The sequence below is a fragment of the Mustela lutreola genome, chromosome 12 (genome assembly GCF_030435805.1).
Source record: "Mustela lutreola isolate mMusLut2 chromosome 12, mMusLut2.pri, whole genome shotgun sequence".
Lineage (NCBI taxonomy): Eukaryota > Metazoa > Chordata > Mammalia > Carnivora > Mustelidae > Mustela > Mustela lutreola.
In genome coordinates this window covers 4,360,574-4,381,411 of record NC_081301.1, presented here as the reverse complement: position 1 = coordinate 4,381,411, position 20,838 = coordinate 4,360,574, and the positions used below count along the sequence as shown (strand labels likewise).

At 49.5% G+C, this 20,838-nt stretch overlaps 1 protein-coding gene across 1 annotated transcript in view; it reads right to left on the bottom strand.

Moving 5' to 3' along the window:
* The window catches only part of MED27 (mediator complex subunit 27), a 193,353-nt gene that overhangs the window by 27,193 nt on the left and 145,322 nt on the right, over window positions 1-20,838 (bottom strand). Inside the window, exon 5 of the mRNA XM_059141031.1 lies at window positions 2,234-2,341. Coding sequence (XP_058997014.1) covers window positions 2,234-2,341 — 108 coding nt within the window. The remainder of the gene's footprint in view (window positions 1-2,233; window positions 2,342-20,838) is intronic.

The following is a 20,838-nucleotide window of genomic DNA, read 5'->3' as shown; positions in this document are numbered from 1 at the left end:
GAGACGAGGCATGAGGTGGCCAGTGCACTTGCTCCATTGAGAAATAAAAACTGGAAGAAGGGGAGACGGACAGGAGGAGCCCGATTTGGGGGAGATTTAAGCAGGGGAAAACCAGAACCCACTGATGGACTAGATTTGGGGGAGAGGAAGGATGGCTTGAGTGATGAGGTGGTGGTACAGCTACCCCAGATGAGGAACAGCGGGGGAAACCCGAGTTTCGGGAAGAAAGCAGTGAGCAGAGTTTTGGGCGGGCTGAACGTGAGGTGCGCCTGGGGAGGAGAGGTCCTGCCTAGACACAGGTCGGGAGTGGTCCCCGGGGGCTGACACAGGAAACCACGGTATGGGGCGGGGGTGGGGGGATGGTCGGAAGCGCCTGAGGGGAAGCATACATACGTGATGATTTTCTAAATCCCTTGTTCTAAGCGCACAATAAAAATGGTATTTGTGATTTACTGAGTGGTGCTAGGCGGCAGCGTGGTGATTGGTGGCAGCGTGCTGAGTGCTTTGCTTTACAGGGCTTAGTGAGGACACTTCTGGTGTGGAGGAACATACAGCGTGAAAGAGATTGGCCAAGTAGGTAAACCCTCACTCCTTGGACTCGAACTTCAGAGAACGCTTCCTCTGTCCCCCGAGTCCGCACCTCTCCTCGTGGCTTCCTGTGTTTCGAGCCCTCTCTCCCCAGTTTGCTTCCAAGTCCCTGGAGGGCAAAGACCCTGACTCAAACCCGGTGTGACTAAGGAGTCGTGAACCTGGGACAAAGGCAACAAGAACCACATCTCACCCTGGCTGGGACCAGGGTCGCGGGGGCTTCTGACCCGGGTGGCTTCTGCGCCTGCTCCCTAGTTGGGAACAGCTCGAGTGCTGCCGCCGGGGTTCACGCATCACACGCACAGACCGCGCCTGCCCCAGGGACGCGTCTACTCCACACACGTGCGCTGAAGACACTCCAGTGCTTTCTCGAAAGGAAAAGGGCACTGAGCACGTTGTGTCCAATGGGGAGAGCTAGGAGGACTGGGCCGGGTCCCTGAGGTGAGAGTAGCTTCCCTTGTTGACAACACTTGTGTGGGCTGTGGAGACGCGGGGTCACTTGCTCCAAACACAAACCTCATCGCTTTGCGGGTCCCAGCTCTCAGCGCAGGCACTGTTACGGGCTAAGCGACACTGGTGACCTTTTTTTGAAGAGTGTTCTACCTTCATTGCAGTGTGGCACTGGTACTAGCACTGGTACTAGCACGCACCACCACAAACTTTAAGAATTGGAATGGGCGGGGTGCCTGGGTGGCTCAGTGGGTTAAAGCCTCTGCCTTCAGCTCGGGTCATGATCCCAGAGTCCTGGGATCAAGTTCCGCATCGGGTTCTCTGCTCGGCAGGGAGCCTGCTTCTCTCTCTCTCTGCCTGCCTCTCTGCCTGCTTGTGATCTCTGTCTGTCAAATAAATAAATAAAATCTTTAAAAAGAATCGGAACAGGCTCGTGAAGAGAAGGGAAAGCGCAGGAGAGAGGGTCTGACGGAGGCTCAGCACCGAGAGCGGCCCGGGAGCAGCCGGCTGGGGGTCTCAGGCGGAGCCCTCGCCAGGCTCCGGACGCCAACACAGACGAAGGCTGTCAGCTCCCATTAGCACCCTCTGAAGCTCCTCGGAGAGCCATACGGCCAGTGTGCAGTCAAGAGAAATTAGGGGTTCACATGGGTGAATTTTCCACGAGACAAACCGCCCAAACAGCCGCAGTGTTCAGTGGGAACCTCGGGGGACAAGCCGCCTCCTCGGGGCTCTTTGTTAGTTCCATGGGAAGAGACCCTGAGCAAGTTGTAAGTCAAAGTAGCTCGAATTTTCCTCATCGTTCTAGGAAAAGCAAAATGCCGGAAATGCCAAACCCTGGGCTATTGATGTGCTGTGCTACCGGGGTGGGAGTGGGGGGGGGAGAAAGAAAGAAAGAAATCCATTTCCTCAGAAGACACATTTAATGAGGCAACTGGGGTCTAAGGTGATAAATTAGAAATTCAACTAAGGGCATCAGGCTTAAAGGGAAAAGCAGAAGCTTGATGAAAAATGCAAGGGGAGAGAGAGAGAAATGTTTTTCTGTAAAACGTTCATCTTCATACTGAGAAACCATGCTTGTGGACCATTTCAGCTATGACTGCTGGTGTTTAATGTCATTCATTTGGGACTCGACTACGTCTGTTCTGGGACACAGAAAGAGAAAGGAAAACGAAACAAAAGATTCCAGAATGCTTACCTTGCCGTCTTCGGTGTAGACATTCTCACTATATCCCCTTACTATTGTTCGATCAATGAACAGACTCCGCATGACGACGATCACTTTCAACACCTTTCCCAAGGTCACCTGTCAAAACACATGCATGCAAACATGAAAGCTTACACTCGAACATGCAAATGCATGAGCTTGGCAAGACTCGGTGAAGAAGAAAGGCTCACCTCTCCCTCTCGTTGCTGACGGACGCAGGGGAGGGCCCTCGAGGGAGGGCCTCCTAGAGCCTTCGGGAACGAGCTCTGAACAACACGGCCCTCCTGCAGGCTAACTACACTGAGTGTACGTGAATTTTTGGCTTATAAATCTCAGGATAAGTTCCATATGTTTAATACCTGCTGGACAAAGTAAAATTTCTTTTTTTTTTTCTGTCTTAAGATGATCTTTTTCAAAGGCTACCCTAGGATTCTGGCATCCTAGGATTTGGTAAGCACATTTGTTTTCCTATGATTTCATGGCCCTACGTACACCCATGGAATACGCAGAAGAACAGAGCGGAGAGATTAAAGGCAGGCGCCAGATGCCCACCCGGCTGAACTATCTATCTATAATAGCCCAGAGTAAGTGCAGAAGCGATTCTAGTAACTTCTGAAGGTAAAAGGAAAGTAGCTGGATTTCATCTCTAAAAAGGAACATAATCCTGGAAATACATTAAGTGCTTTTACTCTCTCAGAACCTAAGCACGTATTATGGATAAAAAAACAAAACAAAACCCATACACCTAAAAAAGAGTGTAGTTTCATATAATGCCAGGGAAAAAGTAACCTGCTGTGCTTGCTGGAAAGGGCTCAGCACTAAGAATAGAAACAGCACCTTCCTTTCTCTTGGGGGCTCATGTAACTTTTCTGATGCTTTACTGTACTTCTGTTCGTTCCCCAGATGAGACCCTGGAGGCAGAGTGGGAACAGGACCCAGGCAGGGCCCACGGTCCAGCTTGTCTGACGGGGCTCTCATATCACAGAATGGGCTGAAAAGGGCCCCCCCCCCAAGCCTACTCCTCTGACCCAATATATATACTCTGCTGCTGCTGATGCCACCTTCAAGCACCCTCTCTTTACTTCCCTATTCTCTGCTGTCCGAATGTCCCCAGCAATAACCCTCCCCTTTCCTTGATGAGTCCTGGGTATCAGCAAACGTTCCTAGTATCTGGTTCCTTCAATAACTTCTAAGTGCTGAGAGGATCTCTCTGTTTTTGTGTGCCTAAAACGGTCCAGAATTATAAACAGCGTTAAGAAAAAGAGATGATACCCTTATTTACATTCAAGAGAATGTTCATAATAACATCTCCCTTCTGGATAGTACTTCCAAATACTGCTACACCATGTAACATTTAATGGGGCATCTCCTGAAGAACTAGAAATCACTAGATAAGGATGTCAGTAAACCACCAAGATAGGAGCCCCAACTCTCTCTAGTTCACATGGAGGCTGCACAGAGGAAGGGAGAGAGGGAGGAAAAGAATCAAGTTCACAGGTTTGTGATTCTAAGCACCAAAACTAAGGGCCTCTCACTGAGGTGCAGTGGAGGTGCAACACACCGTCTCCAACAGGGTCGCCATTTTCAACTGCCTATTTTAATACTCTTTGCCAATTAGCAGAGATAACTAAGCTATTATTTCTTTAAAAAACCAAAATCTTAGGGCGCCTGGGTGGCTCAGTGGGTAAAGCCTGTGCCCTCGGCTCAGGTCATGATCTCAGGGTTCTGGGATTGAGCCCCGTATTGGGCTCTCTGCTTAGCTGGGAGCCTGCTTCCGCTTCTCTCTCTGCCTGCCTCTCTGCCTACTTGTGATCTCTCTGTCAAAACAATAAAAATCTTAAAACAAAACAAAACAAAACAACCCAAGGTCTAGCTAACCAATACACTGCCTCTGTCATTTCTCAAGTATTTTAAGATGGAATTCAGAAAAAAAAAAAAACAAACCCAAAACACACTAAAGGTACCAGAAATTTTTGTATTTAATTCTTGTTTTTAGAAGTGAATTGTGGTATTTTAAAGCTAACGAATACTAAAAACTTAACTAATAAATAGGCTTGTAATAGAAAAACCTAAAATTAGAGTAAAAAGGAAGGAAATAATCATTCACAGTCTGCCCTTCTAAACCACTAACATTTCAAGGGGATTTCCTTTCCATGTTTTTACTATCAAAGATTTGTGGATTTCAGAGAAAAAGAGGTCAGACTTGGGGTCACCAGAGGCAGAGGGGAGGGCAGGAGGAACTGGAAAAAGGGGCCAAAAGGCCCAAATGTCCAGTTATGAGAGAAATATGTCCTGGGGGTGCGATGCGGAGATGTTGACCACTGCCAGCGCTGCTGGGGGGTGAGAGGCAAGCTGTGTACCGCGTAAATCCTACCAGGTCCCATTACAAGGACAGATTTTTCTTCCTTTTATCTCTTCTTTCTACCGAATCTGTATGAGACGACAGATGTTGGCGGAACCTACAGTGGGCATCATTTCATATCAAACCACTGTGTCCTATACCTTAAACTTAAATGAGGGGTAAGTCAATTACTTTGTAATAAAACTGGGAGAAAAAAGATTTTCTGAGTTCTGTGTCTGAATTTTTAACATGGTTAAAACTGAAACTATAGGGGCACCTGGGTGGCTCAGTAGGTAAAGCCTCTGCCTTCGGTTCAGGTCATGATCTCAGGATCCTGGGATAGAGCCCCACACTGGGTTCTCTGCTCCGCAGGGAGCTTGCTTCCCCCTCTCTCTGCCTGCCTCTCTGCCTACTTGAGATCTCTGTCTGTCAAATAAATAAATAAATAAGCAAATCTTAAAAAAAAAAAAAACAAACCCTGAAACTATATATCTAATTTCAAATTTTTTATTTAAAGATACAATGTATGCATTGCTCTTTACTGCTGTGCAGTCTTCAAAAACGGCAGTCTGTGCTGCTGGTATTCTACTAACAGCGTCCATTTACAATTCTTTAACCATTCTCCTATTGCTGGACATGAGTTGCTTCCAAGTTTTCCCCAATATAAATATGCCTACAATGTGCGCTTTTGTTCACCATGCTTTTGCTGTGTTTGGGATTATTTCCTGGAGACAGCTTTGTACAATTATAATTACTAGGGCCAAAAGTACAAATATTTAAAGTCTTCTGATGCAATCTGCCAACATGAGCCGTAAGGGTTATTTATGCCAGCTACTAAGGTACAAACATACCTACTTCAGTCCTCTCTTGTCAATAACAGGTACTATGAAACCAAAAGAAAACAAAGTCAAAGCCATCCCTGCCTGGAAGGAGCAATTTAGCTAATTTCTTGAACCCATTTATTTATCTAAAAAATGTTAACAAAGATTTATTTATTCTAGAGAGAGACAGTGTGTGCGTGTGAGTTGGGGGAGCAGAGGGAGAGAATCCGCAAGCAGACTCTCCACTGAGCGTGGAGCCCAGCATCCCTGAGATCATGACTCAAGCAGAAATCATGAGTCGGACGCTTAACTGACTGAGCCACCCAGGCGCCCCGAACCCATTTATTATGAAATACTCAAACACATATACAAAGTAAGCAAAGCAGAAGAAAACACCTCCACCGACCCCTGCCCCCAAACTGTCCACCAACCACAGCTCTCGGCAAATCCTGTTTCCTCCACCCCACCTACTTTTCCCTTCCTGTGTTACGTCATAACAAGAAACAGCCATAGTATCGTCATTTCATCTGTAAACATACCCTTCTGTGTCTCTAAAAGGACTCTCAAAACAAACAAACAAACAAACAAAAAATGCAAGACTACCATACCATCACACACCTCAATCAACAATTCTTTTTCAGTATTATCAAAACTGAAGTGGTCAGGGTTCAAATTTCTAATAGTTTCGTAAATGCCACTTTTAAAAAAGTCTGCTTATGCCAGGATCCAAATATAGCCCACACAATGTGATTGGCCGACAAGTCTCAAGAGGCTCTCCTAAACTAAAGGTTCCCCATCTCTACCCCCACGCCTTATTTTGTTTGTTGAAGAAACTGGGTCATTGTTTTCTACGGCATCTCCCGCAGTCTAGACTTCGCTGACGGCATCCCCATGGTTCCTCCTTACTGTGTACTTCCTGCAAATTGGTGTGAGAGGGGATTCAGGCTTGATTTCTTTTGGCATGGCGAGTTCATGGGAGGTGTTAGGGTCTACCAATGGAGGCCAAGTGAACGTGGGTGTCTCAGCACGTGACGCTGGCAGGGGCTGACCCTTTATTTTATTTATTTATTTTAAAAAATATTTTATTTATTTATTTGACAGAGATCACAAGTAGGCAGAGAGGCAGGCAGAGAGAGAGAGAGGGAAGCTGGCTCCCAGCTGAGCAGAGAGCCCGATGTGGGGCTTGATCCCAGGATCCTGAGATCAGACCTGAGCCGAAGGCAGCAGCTTAATCCACTGAGCCACCCAGGCGCCTGGGGCCGACCCTTTAATTCACCAGGGTCTCCAGCCGGCCACATACTGCTGTGATCGTTCTGTCTTTGTTTACTGGCTGGGACACTTTTATAAAGAAAAGCTTCCCCCATGTACTACTTGGCTACTCAGTGATCAAGTCTGTTACACAGGAAAGGCAGGATAAATGCTTCATTCTTTCCATTTACCAGTTTTCAAAACAAGGCATTGGTCCACTAGTTTCCTTCCAATGCAGATGGCTCAGTTTTCCACCCAGCATTATTACAAACTCATGGATATCAACATATCTGGCGTCTTCATACCTGATACAATCATTAGTCTTACGTTCTTACTGATGCTCACATTGCTCTGTGGCCCATGGGCGTCTCCTTGGTTGAGTCCCTCTGACACACTCTAGTCTCTGTGACGGCTCCCCTGCTATCTGGTACAGGCCAGTCCAGGTTGGTCCAGTACAATTCCTGCCTGAGGTCAGGAGTCAGCCATCTTCTCCACAGCCCTTGTTCTTTTCAATGGAAAATGGCATTTCAGGACCATGGCCAGGGCAAGAGGGGCAAAGAATGCTGACAGCTTAAAATTTTTGTTTTTCATTTTATGAGTATGAATTAGGTCTGTATTCTCCTTTCCACCTTCTCCCTCAGTGAGTGTTCCCATAGCTTGTGCCCCTACTAGCCTGCAGCAGTTGGTGGACAACTCCATTATCTCTCAAATCGGTAAAGCTCGATGAAGTTTGTCCATTCTTTCTTTTTTAAAAAGGATTTTATTTCTTTGACGCACAGAGAGCAAGCACAAGTAGGGAGAGCAGCAGGCAGAGGCAGAGGGAGAAGCAGGCTCCTCACTGAGCGGGAAGCCCTATGTGGGGCTCGATCCCAGGACCGTGGGATCATGACCCGAGCTAAAGGCAGATGCTTAATCTACTGAGCCACCCAGGTGCCGCAGGTTTGTCCATTCTTATTTTTTAGAAACCGAGAAAGGACCCTGGTGCTCATCTGGGTGCAATATGCGTAGGCTTATGGCTTTCTGAATTTTTAGCATGGCCGTAATGCAACTATGTACACAACTTTGAAGCTTGACTGCGAGAGGCTCCAGAATCAGATGCACTTGGGAGGTCTCAGGGAGGCTGGAAGGCCTGGCCGGCCATCTACCAGCTCTGAATGTGGGCTTCCTCTCACCCGGCAAAGGTCACGACAGCTCCACCACAGAGTGACTGTGAAGGTCAGCAAGACAATGCCCCGGGCGAGGGTGAGGAACAGGCCAGGCGAGAGTTAGGTTCCCGGCAGTAACTGCCGCTTCCTCCACCCAAGACAGAGTCTGGATTCGGTGCAAGTGAAACGATTGAAGCTAGTTAACAGCAAAGCTGGAACCAGTTCAGTGATCTTGCCACTGATGTAATTTACCCTTCTGCTGTGGGACCTGGGGCTGAGAGAAAGTTGCAGAGAGAAGGTGACAGTGGTGCTGGGCCCTGAGGTCTGAATAAAAATGTGCCTTCTGACGAATGACTGCCGAGTGGAGTCTGCAAGCCCGAGAGTCGGGGCAGTTTAGGGGAAGACATGGATGAAGCTGTCTTGTGCGCTGATCTAGACATACCCTGCTGACACCCAAAAGAGGCCATTTAGTGTGTAGGTCAAGTACACTGGGCTTCAGTCCCACCTCTGTCACTGGGCCCTGTGACTGACGGCAAGTCAAACCACCTCTCAGGCCTGTTTATTCAGCTGCGAAATGCGGAGGGACCGGGAGGGAATCATCGAGGTGGTCTGCCTGAAGCGTGGCTGCGGGTGTGGCACGGGACAAAGCCAAGAGCGGCTGAACTCTGATTCTCTTGATCCTGCTGTGGTGGAAAGGGCCACAGGAGCCTTTTCAGCTCCCATCGAGATGGAGCTTAATGCACACTGATGTTCTTCCCAGCTCTCATGTCACTCTACAAGGATTCAGATTCTCACGAATCCAGACTACGCTAGCTTCGAACGAAACTGGCTGCACCAGGATGTAATGACCTCGGAGTTCTGGTACCTGACCCGGCAATGCATCGTAAACCAGCCAACGGACATCATCCCACAAAGCAGCCAGTGCCGGCCGTGGTCCTGGGCAAAATGCCCAGTGACAGGGGCTACAGGCTGATTCTTGGCAACTGCCTGGGATACCACAAATAAAGCTAATGCCACCTGGCAACGAAGCGGGCTTGCTGTTACCAAGGTAACACTTCTATTACCGAGCAGCGCGTTTCCGAAGAGCTCACTCACTACTCCTCCTGTGTCCCCAAGAGTGCTCAAATGTCAGGCTGGGAAGAGTCAGAGGAAGCTAACGGGCCTCCAGGCCGGTCATCACCCTGACACGGAGATGCCCTCAACCGGGCCATCACTGCCTCACTGCCTGTGGGCTAAGCTGTGCTCTGGGAAGCTGGGGCTGCATCGGTGGTCTTCTCTATCAGGTCTACCAGCCACCTGCTGAGCTGAATTCCAGTAAGAGAACTTCCTGTTCGTGATGGCATGGCAAGTCACAAGATAAGAAGGGAACGTGGGAGGAAAGTTGAGGATAATAGCAAAAATATTTAGTTGTGCTCTGCCACCAACTGTTGTAGAACACAGACTTAACAAATCTGGTACTTGAGATGTTACCTAGACTAGCAGACCACGTGAGCTTACAAGGTCAGAGGTGAGAGAAATGGCTCACTTAAAAAGTCTATCCCTTCGAGACTGGTGCGGGGAGAAAGGCACTTCGAAACTGAGCAGTATCTGTGTCCAGGACACAGGGAGGTGGGCACGTCTGGCAGAGAGGGGAGGGGAGGGGAGCAAGAGGTCCTTTGCTGTGGAACCTGGTACCAGACACGGCATCCCTGACCAGGCAAAAAGCAAGTGTATGTGAGGTGAAGGGGGCAGCACGACATCCGTCATTCAGACAAAGGCTGGAGGGCTGAGCTCTGCTTCAGGGGAGGGGTACGTTAAAAAAGGAGGGGTAAAAGAACTCAAACATGTGGTCATCTACGAAGGTTATTTTCCAAGTATAAACAAGGTCAAGTGGAACATGTAGGTGTCCTTAATGGGTCTGCTGTATTTTAAATGACGTTCGTCCAAGCGTCCTTGGAAGGGCGGGGCATCGGAAGGGAGGGAGGGAGAGGCAGCTCCACGGAGGCTCGGGACAACTTTTCTTCAATACAGCGTATTAAATGCCTTCATCTTCGTACTAATTCCACACAAAGAGAAGGATAAAGTGAACAGTTTCAGCAAGTGATTACGGACACCTGTGCCTGTGCTACGTGAGGCCCTTAGGGAAGACGAGGATTCAGAGAATCATATAACCTTAGAGCTGGGAAGGACTTTAAAAATCATTTTTCCCAACTCTCCCACTTTTAAAGGGGCGAACTGAAGCCTACGGAGGTTAGGGGTCCAGTATGGCTCCTGCCTTGCCGGGGGAACAGGGCTGGCAGGTGCCTTGAGTTAACTGCAGGGCACGTAAGTACTAGACCAACGTCACGCTCATGGGGCATGAAAAGTTTTGGGAAGGGTGGTGCGCTCCATCACCGAGCCCGTCTGGCATCATCAGAAAATGCTCCGTTTAGCCCCAGTCCAATTTAGCACACGTTCTGAAAGGTGGAGCTGGCTGTACAGACGAGTGGTCCATAAGCAGTATTTCATGGAACATTCGTGCAAGAGATGTTCTTAGATGCGGCCTAGAACAGAATGTCCAAAGCCCACGCAGGCTTCCCTGACCCCTGGGAGTCTTCCCCTGCACACCGCAGCCTCACTGACCTCTTGACTTAGGACAAGGATGGGGCATGCCCAGGAGGCCGGAGGTAGCCAAGAACCCTGGGAGGTAGCCAAGCCGGGTGTTTATCATTCTCAAGAGAAGGCAGCTGAGGTTTCAAAAGATTCGAGTCTAAGTTCCCTGTTTTCTGTGCAGGGCCAGAAGCGTGCTTCTCGCTGTTCCCTCTTCCCACGCCGAGCCCATGGCCCCCACAACTGCGTCTGCCTCACAAGCAGCGGCAACCAGAGTCCTGCTCCACCTCGTCCTCCGGCCACCCTGCCATCTTCTCTGGGACTCTGGCAAGTGGCATGAAACCTGGACTTGAGCTCACAAGACTCCTGGTTTCCCTCACAAATGGCTTTAAACTCACACTCTGGATCCCATCTATATGACCCTATTAAAGCACGTTTCATCTAATGTTAGCATTTAAAAAAATTTTTTTAACATTTTTTAAACGTAACTTAGTGCTCTGACTTCTGCAGAGCTGGTAGGTATGTACAGTCCCAACACTCACGCTGGGCGAAGAGTTCTCCCAACAGCAGTCTTCCAGAAGCCACAGCAGTGAGGGGGACTGACAGTAGAGGTAGAGGGAAACGCGCTGTTGCTTCCTTCTAGGCAAACGCTCACACTGGATACAGCTACAAGGAAACGGACACAGACCCACCCCGAGGCTGACACTCCAGGAAGGCTGAGGTGCAGACCCGCTCTCTGTCAGCGGCCTGTGAGACGAGGCCGCCAGCACGGCAGAGAGCTGGCCGGTAACAGAATCGTAAAAGGGAAATGGGCGATGTGACTTGGAAGCCAAGGGGTCAAAGCAAGGGAGTGTCAGAGATAAGATGGATGTTCCTGCACGCTGAAGGCCACTCGTTTTGCTCAACGGGATGGACCTCTGATAAATGCAGCACAATGCGATATAAGGAAAAATGAAACCGGAAAGCAACCCCAACGTGTGGACTGGACTTGAGATACAGAGTCCTCACAGCCCCGAGACAGGAACTCTATTTTTCCTTTTGACAAAGGCCCAGGAAATAGGAGGCAGATAAGCCAACTTTAGATGCGGTCTACCAACAAGTCAGAAAATCAACTGCCAGCAAGGAAAGAAGGCAAGGGAATTATGTTTATGAACTCTGGGACAAGTCATCTGGGCTGTTCAAAGCCCGTTCTCTCCCCTGTAAACCCAGGATCAGGTTGTTGTGAGAGGAAATGACACCAGACACATGCCGTACTCAGCAGAGGTCAAGCTGGGCTCCTCCCACTGGTCCCCTTGTCACTGGGGGAAAGCAGCACGGCGCAGGGGCAAGAGACGGGATTGGAGTCCAGAGACCCAAGTTCAAATTCTGCTCCTGCCACATACGGAGAGCAACGTGGCCCTGGGAAAAGCAACCCCGGCGGAATTCTGGCTTTCTCATCTCTGAAACGGAATCTTTACGTGAACTGGACAGCTGGTGTGATCCGGTGCCAGGGTGGGGGGTGGTCCCTACTGGCCCTCGCTACATGGTAGCAAATGTTTTTAATAATTATTAAACACCTTGCCTAATAAGATGGGGTTTATTTTGCATTCAGTGGCGTATTCTGTTGAATGGACTCATTTGCGAAGAGGCGCCCCTGTTAACCATTTGGGCACCTGCCCCTCCCGAACCCCCCCATACCTCTCTTCTGAGGTCAAACCTAACCTGGCTGGAGGGGAACACTACAGAGGGTTGACCCATCTGCTGAGTCTGGCCAAAAGGTTTCCTGAGAAGGATGGCCTGAGAAATAACCTCCTATTTCATGTGCTGAACATAAATTTCCTTGTAATCTTCTTACCCCTGCTCCCTCCAGGTTCCCCTCAAAACAGTAACAAAAATCCACACACAAGGTAAAAAAACAAAAACAAAAACCGGAGTGGAAGGAGAAGGGCTGTCTGTCCTGATCTGGGTCTCCAACTACCTTGGGCTTCCCCTGCTGTTAGGAAAGATACCGCAAATCGTCAAAATAACACTTAGTGCACTCTAATTTATAAAATGTAACTTCAACTATGTAAGAACAGCTCTGCTGGGAAAGAGGAGAGTGCGGAACTGATGCACGGCCTGCATGAAAACAGGGTGTCCCAGTTCCGGGAAGATTTAAGGGACTGCAGTGGGGTTCAGGTTAGGTGACGAAAGGAGAAGCGGACTGTGTTCTCGAACTTACCGAAGATGGTCAGTTTCTCCTATCAGATCTGAAAGGATCTTCAAGGACAGGTGCACTTTCCTCGTCCCCGACACTGGCCATGCAGGTAAGGAACGTGCGATGGTCCTGCCTCACGGAGCCTACCTGTGCCAGGGAAGCTGCTGCCTCCTGCACTGGGGTGGGGGCGGGGGGTGGCGGAGGCAGGCCTGTCCAAGGGCCACCCTATATGGTGGCCTGGAACAGAAGGCTCTGCCCACTCTGGCTAGGCCAATCCACTGCCTCCTTCCAGAATTCGGTCTGCAGAGCATGAAGGGTGGGAAGAAGCCACAGCACCCATGAGGAGGAGGCCGTGGAGGAAGAGAGGGAAGGAATGAACGGGTGGGGAAGGAGAGCAGAAGGACAGACAGGTGCAGCCTGCAGCCCAGAGCGGCCTTTGGGCCACGAACGGCTTGCACTTTGCTTCCTCCTCTCCCTCCTGCTACCCGGTAGTGTTTACTCAATACGCAGGAGCACGCAGGCTGGGCAGCATGCACGCAGAGACGAGAAACACACACTCACGGGGCTGACGGCCGACAGATCCGTACACAAAGAAACATCATTTGCAAGAATTCTGAAGGAAAGGCAGAAAAGGGGATAGCTTAAAGAGAGGTTAGTGAGGTAATAGCTGTGTGTGCGAAAAGTGACGTTTAGATCAGATCATTCGGTTCACTCAAGTATTTATCCAACAGATGCCGCCACCAACTGTGTGTCAAGGTTAGAGAGTCTCACGCGTGGACATTCTTCGGAGGGTGGGTCTGGGCAGACCGCAAACAAACGTAAGACCATTTCACGCAGGGGCTGGGATGACAAGAAGGCTGGACCAGGGGGGTGGTTCAAGTTGGGCTGAAACCGAGCTAGTCCGTGTCCAGTGCTGGGGCACGGCAGCCCGGGCTGGGGGAACGCCTGTGTGAAGACCTGAGTAGGACAGCCAGGGTCCCAGGAGCAGAAGGGTCAGTGGGGCAGGTGACAAGGTGGCACGTGCTGACGTGGCTGGAGGCAGGCCAGGTTAGCCATCAGGTGCCTTGGAGGCTCTGGGAAGGAGTTGACTTCGGGAGAAACGGGAAGCCACCGCAGAGCTCTGGGCAGAGGAGTGACAAGTTTGCCGTGTGCTTTTACGAGACACGCCCCTGGCTGCTGCACGGAAGGAGCAAGAGAAGAAATGCAGGGGGACCCAGAGCAGGGGCGACGCTAGGAGAGACAGCACGAAGCTGATGGATCTAGGACACAAGTGACACAAACTGCAGAGACTGGACGTGAGGTGAAGGAAAGGGAGCTAGAAGCTAAGGAAGCTTCCAGGTTTCTGGCGGGAGCACCAGGTCGACAGTTTTGCTACTTATTGAATTGAGATGAACAAGAGAGGAAAACCAGGCAGTGGGGAACATCACTTCCTTTTTGTCAAGCTGAAGGTACTTCTGAAATACCTGAAGGGAGATGTGTTAGACGGGCAGTCTGGAGATAAGGATTCACAGTTCAAGCTTACGGGTGAGGATAACAGTCGCTGGTTTTCAAGGCGCCTGCGTAAGTGCACAGGGGCTGAAAGCTCATCTCAACCCACAGCCCCGTGCGCGGGAGAGGCACATCCGAGAACTGAAACAGGAAGGGTCCCTTCAATGAGGCACATTCCGGCCCACGTGGAGGTGGTCCGGGGGCACATGTGCTTCTTGCCACAGGCATTCGAGTGGTACCGGCAGAGCTGTGTGTGGCACACGTGGCCCTGCTACATCCACTTCTGTTGATATGCCGTTAGGCAGCACTTGGCTTTTTAATATTTTGACTGTAGGATGTGTGCCAACTTGACCTTGGTGTACAAAATTTTAATTCAAATCAATACAGGGACAAGGTCACTTTAAAATCCAATTAATATGAATGGGAAAATATGCCCCACGGTTCCGAGAGCAGAAAATGGAACAGTTGCAAGTTAGCAACAACAAAAGAGGCGTCCACACAAGGCCGGCCAGTCCTTCTGCGTTTGATAACACAGCTAGCTGTGTCCTTAAATACATTCAGGAGTCAGAAGATCGACAAACTTTTTTTTTGGGGGGGGGATGGGCCTCTATTTAGGGTAGCTTAAATTTAAACTGTAGTTTGTTTGAAGAAAGTTGTAAAATGTACTGAAAACTGGACTCCTATAACCCGATTTTAAATAAATTAAGCCCTGGACTTCTCACCCAGAATCCCTGGAGACACCTAAGGCATTGCTACAGTCTGAATAGCAGCAGTTTGCATTTATATAGAATATGTCCACAAAACTGCTCACAACCGTAACCGTAACACGAGGGGAAACTGAGGCACTGGAATTTAGAAGTCTTATTCTCCCGCAAGCAATAGCCGACTGGGACGCCATGCCACGCTTCCTCCTCAGATGTATGCCTCTAAGTCTACACTTTGTTTCTTAGTAACGAGAAACACTTCTTTTATGCCCTGAATCAGAGTCTTGCAAGAAAAGATGGAACGCATTATTACTGGAGTCCTTCTGCCGCGCCACCGTCCCGTCTGGAATCTCAGGTTTTCCGCCGTAAGCCAAGCTGGGAGAGAACATAACTGATCACATGGCCACCTAACGAAGGGAAGACTGCTCTGGACTTCCAGGAACGACCGCAAATTACTTAAAACTGGAAGGAGATACTGGGGTGTGCCAGGGAAGGAGAAACTGGTTTCTCAACTGATCTTGCATGTAGACATTAGGGAAAAGACAAAAAGGCTCCTGAAGGGACTGGTGCTCAACTCTGTGCGGAATGTCACACGCTTGGGGCAGCCTTTTGGGCCTCCTCGGGAGCCCTCTCGGAGGGGAGGTGCAGGTGTCCCGCACAGCGGGGCGCAGAAGGCCGCTTGCATCTGAGCCAGGCCGAGCTCACAAGACGGCTGTGTGCGGCTGTGCTTGCCCCTACAGACGACGCTGCAGCGACACACCAGAAGCGGCCCGGCTCTGCAGCCAGAGGACAGGCTGCCGCCTGGCACAACGTCGGCTCTGTCCTCCCCGCGAGGACTGCCTCAGAGGCTCGGTCACTCTGCACTCTCCTTCATTCGCAACAACGCAAACCCGCGGCCTTCCCATGCGCGCCCCCCCAACCTCCAGTTACCTCATCCGCTGCCAGTATTAATGCTCTTCACACGCTCATTACTCTTTAATGATGCCTGTTTGTAAATAGCAAGATGGGATGCAATTAAGCCATGAGAGGCTGAACAAACACACATACTAATTAGGATCTTTACAAGAGATTTTTTTTCATGTATAGACTGCAATTTACCTTTCATTAATCTAACTTAATTGCAATAGTGCACCAATAGAGAGTCAACACAAATTAAGTGCTCTAAATGATTTCCCTGTATTAAGGGTGAGCAAGTGATCCTTCCTTTGGGTAACAAGCCCCAGTCAGCAGCCGGCAGGCACTGAGCGGGAAAACATCACAGCTGAGCACAGGAGAAGGGTCTGGCTGGGAAGACGGGTGCTGCACCAGGACCATGACGTTGGTGCTGCAGATGCCAGGCGTTAATGAGGTCTCGGCCACGGGTTCAAGCTGCAGCCTCACTCCTCTCGAGGGTCAACTAGCTTTGCTCGGGTCCATGGTAGCAGACGACAGCTCTTCCATGTGTCAGCTTTCTGTCACTGGTTCCAAGACAGATTAAGTAAAGGTTTTGGATCAATCAGTTACAATCCATTCCCACTCCTAGAATAATAATGCCCGCGAACATTTGCTATGTGGCAAGGAAGTACACATAGATCTTTCTGTATGAAAAGGACATCTGTTATTTGCAGAAATTTAAGTTACTGTGCTTTATCCTCTAATTTCAGAAGGTGTGAAAGACTATACATTTGGCAACTAACCTGAAACAGAATATGATGGTGTATCAACATTAGATCTCTTCTGCAAAGGCCTCAAGGCACCTAACAATTTATTCATATAACAAATACTGATTGGGGCCCCTCTAGGTAACAGGCACTGGATCAGGATCAGGAAACTACTTTAGGAAAAAATGTCACTTGCCCTAGAACTCTTTTTACCTTTTACCTACTTTATTTGTCCTTCCCTAATCACTGATGCTATATAACCCACGTATCACCTTCTTCTCCTTGCCAGACGTGGACATGTATGGGTACACAGAGGCCCCAACTCCCTCCTGACCCCCAACTGGGCCAAGCACCACTGGCCTGGAACCCGAAACTCTGAAGAAAGCCAGGCCCTTAAAGGTCCAGGGTGGCAACATGGCTGTGGCTATCTCCCCCCAAAACCGAGACTGGACATTATGCTGTATGACTAAGACTGCATCAACGGGGACTCTCCAGGTCCTAAATTAAAAAGAAGTCCTAGAGGAGTTCACCAAGACATTTCCCAATGTGTATTCCATGAAAAGGAGGCTGTGGCCAACCATGTTGGGAAAACTCTATATAGCCTGTCCTCCTCTTGAAGATTCACAGCACATGCAAGCACATTAGATGTTCTAAGAGGACCATGAGAAAATGAAATCAGTTAAGGGAAACCCCACTGAAGTACAGGCGCAAGGCCAGAAGAGGGACCCGCACCACTTGACAGTAGTCGCAGGAGAACCATCACTTAGAGACCCCAGCAGACGCCCCCGCCACAGGAGGGAATCATGACTACAAGCCCAACAGGGAAAGACGGACGCTGCTTCTCCAACGAGAAATCCACTACCCCAGCAACTCAGCCAGTGAGGAACCGTCCTCACTCTGAAGTCCTGCTTCTCCAGGGCACTTTGGTCCAGGACAGCCCCTCCCAAAGTCCTCTCCATAAAGCCACGTTCCCCTGCTTTCTTTGTTGGATTTGCCTCTGGTCTCGCTGTAATGTGCATGTCCTGAATTGCTATTCTCTGCTATTTCTGAATAAACCCATTTGTGCTGGTAAAGTAACTTTTATTTTTAAAGTTAACAAAAGGAACCTTATTTCTACCTTTACTTAACCAGTTAGTACTTCCTAAACCTACGGCACATATCAATTTCCTTAAGAGTCAGCGTTCCAAGAAGTCCACTGTTCCATTACTAGCAGGAAACAAATCACCTGCCGAATTGAACCAGCCAACAGCAGCCTGGATCCCGTTCTTCTAGTTAGACACACACCTTTTCTCATCCACTCCCTGCAGACAGACACAAGACAGCAATCCTTCTCTCTCCCTTACCCCAGAGCTTGCAACCCACTGGGGTCAGACTCTCGTGCACGAGACCCACAGAGGCTCCAAGGATCGAAAACGGCTCCCAGATAGGCTGTGGATAAAAATCTATCAACTCTAACACATTTAATTACTCCCAGTTCAAGAACTTCCAAAGATTCACTCTTAAATTTATTTTTATGGTTACACTGTAAGTCTGAAAACCCTAGTCTTGAAACAGCATCACCGACAGCCCTCACTTAATCGCTCTGGTAGATCATATATAAAAACAAAATAGAGCTAAAAAAAAAAATCATTCCGTGTTAGTGAGCAGATGTCTAGCCCATTTGCAATTAATACGACCCACTTCCATACAATCAGACTGCTTAAAATTCCTGGAACAAGATGTAAAAGTTAAGATGCAAATGTTCTGATTTTAATGAGAATGAATGGAAACTATAAAATCCTCTCTCCCTTTGAGGGTAGGTACAATCTACATAGCAGTCCCAACCGCACACTAAATTTATCAACAGAACAATCATCTGATAGAGCCTGCGTGAAAGAGGAAAACAGAATCGGGAAAGTCGGGAGTATATTCAGAAAGCACTGCCTACCAAAATTAAATGTTAGCAAAACCATCATTCTTTTAAGAAGCTTTAAAGGAAACTGGACGCACTTCAGTGCATCCCCCCAGGTACCGGCTGGAATGGGAGCTTCCTGTATTTCTCTGAATCCAACGGGACCCCTTCCTGGACAGAAGGAGAGTGACAGAAAGCCCAGGACTTTGGCGCTTCTTGGATCTCAAGTTCAAACCCTAGCCCCACCACTTCATGTGACCTTGAACTCATTATCTACACTCTGGGTCACAGTGACGTGCAGTAACATCTCGCAATGGGGGCCGGTTGGGGAAATCAAATCACTAAGCATGCAGAGAAGCAGGGCCAACAAGAGGGGCACACGGCAGGCACTGATGGGGTAGCAGCGCTCAGCATCATAGTCACAGCGGCGGCAGAGGCACAGTGTTCTAGGGTCACAGGTCTCCCTGTGAGTTTCATGTCTCCCTGCACGGCAAGCTTTCCTGCCAGCTCACCACAATCTTACCCCTTCCTTGACGGTGCAGTTGTGACGTCTCTCCTGCAGTCTGTGTTTTCACTGGCAGCAGCGGGTGGGTTTCTTAAGGCCAAGTCCCACCCAACCCCTTCGGAATCAGACGCCCAACTCTGCTTTATCCTGTGAGCACCGGGCTCAAACTGACCTCTCCCACGAGCTCTGGGGACTCCAGTGACTCTGGTAAGGTGCCCAACAGGGGCGGTACTCAAGTCGGTCTTTGTGGGATTAAAACAAACACAGAACATGGAACTCGCCCGGCGGTCATTTGTGCTCCTCGTGTTCATTTGCTAGTTCGGCAGCTGTGAACAGGTGCCCCCTCTGTGCTAGGCGCAGTTCTGAGCCTGGGAAGTAAGAGTTAGAGCAGGAAAGAATTCGGTAACTTTATGTTCTCCTGGAAGACCTCCCCATCTAGTGGGGGGCTTGCTCAAGGCTGGGAGTGGAAAGGCAGACACCAGGCACTGACCCCCACCTTTTATCTTCTGTGACTGGGGCAAGCTCTGGGGAAACCAGGCGCCCGAGAAGTATCTGATGACAATGGTGAACAAAATCAAGATGGGAGGCTTCAAAAGCACAGCTAACATTCTAGAGATTCTGTGCCAGCTCAGAAGCACCCAGAAATGAGAAGCTCTGTGGGACAGCAGAAAGAACATGCAACTTAGAGTCAAACTGACAGAGGTTAAACCTTAACTCTGCCACTTACGTGCTACATGCCTTTGGCAATTATGTTGTCTTTCGGTGTAGCACCTACGTGGGAAGGCTGGTGTGGGTTACACTGCAAGATAGCATACTCCTGCACTTCAAAAATGCTTACTGGGCACTCAGCATGTGCTAGGCACTGTTCTAGGCAGTGGGGATAGAGCAGTGGCCAAAACAAGGTCTCTGCCTTCACAGAGTTTATATTCTAGTGGGTGGAGATTGACAAGAAGTTAGGACCATGCCATACGGTCAAACGCTGTGAGGAATAATACAGCAGAGGCAGAGACAGAGTGGCTGAGGGTGGGTAGCGTGCTGTTTTAAAATAGTGTATTCACGGAAGACCTAGGAAACTTCAGGAAGTGAAGGAGAGAGCCGGGGCAGAGGGCACAGTTGGTGCAAAGGCCCTGAGGCAGAGGCAGGCCTGTTGTACTCTAGGAGCCATGAGAAGGCCAGTGTGACTGTCGTGGAGTGAGCCAGGGGCCAGGAGGTAGGAGATGGGGCCTGACCTAACATGGGAGAAGGGGGCGGTTCCTGGTAAGGCCTCAGAGTTCACGGCGAAGAGGTCTCTAAGTGTGATGGGAAGCTAGCAGAGTCTTCTGGGCAGTCTCCAGCTGCAGGGTGTAGAGATGACAGAGGTGCCAGGGCAAAAGCAGAGATGCCATTTGGGAGGGTGCTGTCATAGCCCAGGTGAGAAAGAAGAGGTAAGAGAGCTCCGAGGGTTCCGGTTTGGGCAGCAGGAAGAAGGAAGACGTCACGGACTGATGCAGGGGCCACTAACCAAGCACGATGTCTGCAGATGCGGGGATTTGAGGCTGAAGCCCAGCAAAAGACCTGGACTGAGGCTGTCAACTTGGGTGTCACCAGCTAACAGAGCATATTTAAAGTCATGGGGTATCTGAGGTCATCTAGGGAATATGAGGAGGGACCAAGTCCAAGAACTGAGCCCAGGACACACTGACGCTTTGGGAAGAGGGATCCGCGAAGACTGAGAACCAGTGTGCAGGGAAGGGAGGAGAGACCCTGAAGGAACAGCAGGGGCTGTGATGACAGATGAAACCCGAGCAGCCCCACTTGGGCGAACTGGAGAGATGGGACATCATACCTCCTGTAAAAACCACAACCAACAAGCAGCCACCTTAAAAACGGACACAAAGACCATCGCTGTGTAACTTTAGCTAGAACTGTGAGGCAAGAATGAGGGGCAAAAACAGAAGGTAAGTCTTTTCATGTTTAAAAAGGGTCCCACATGATCACAAGAGATTTCTGAACAGAAACAAAGGAATTTTCTTATTTACAATGTTTGTGACTGACAGCCATCACGGCAACTATGTCATGAACAACACCTA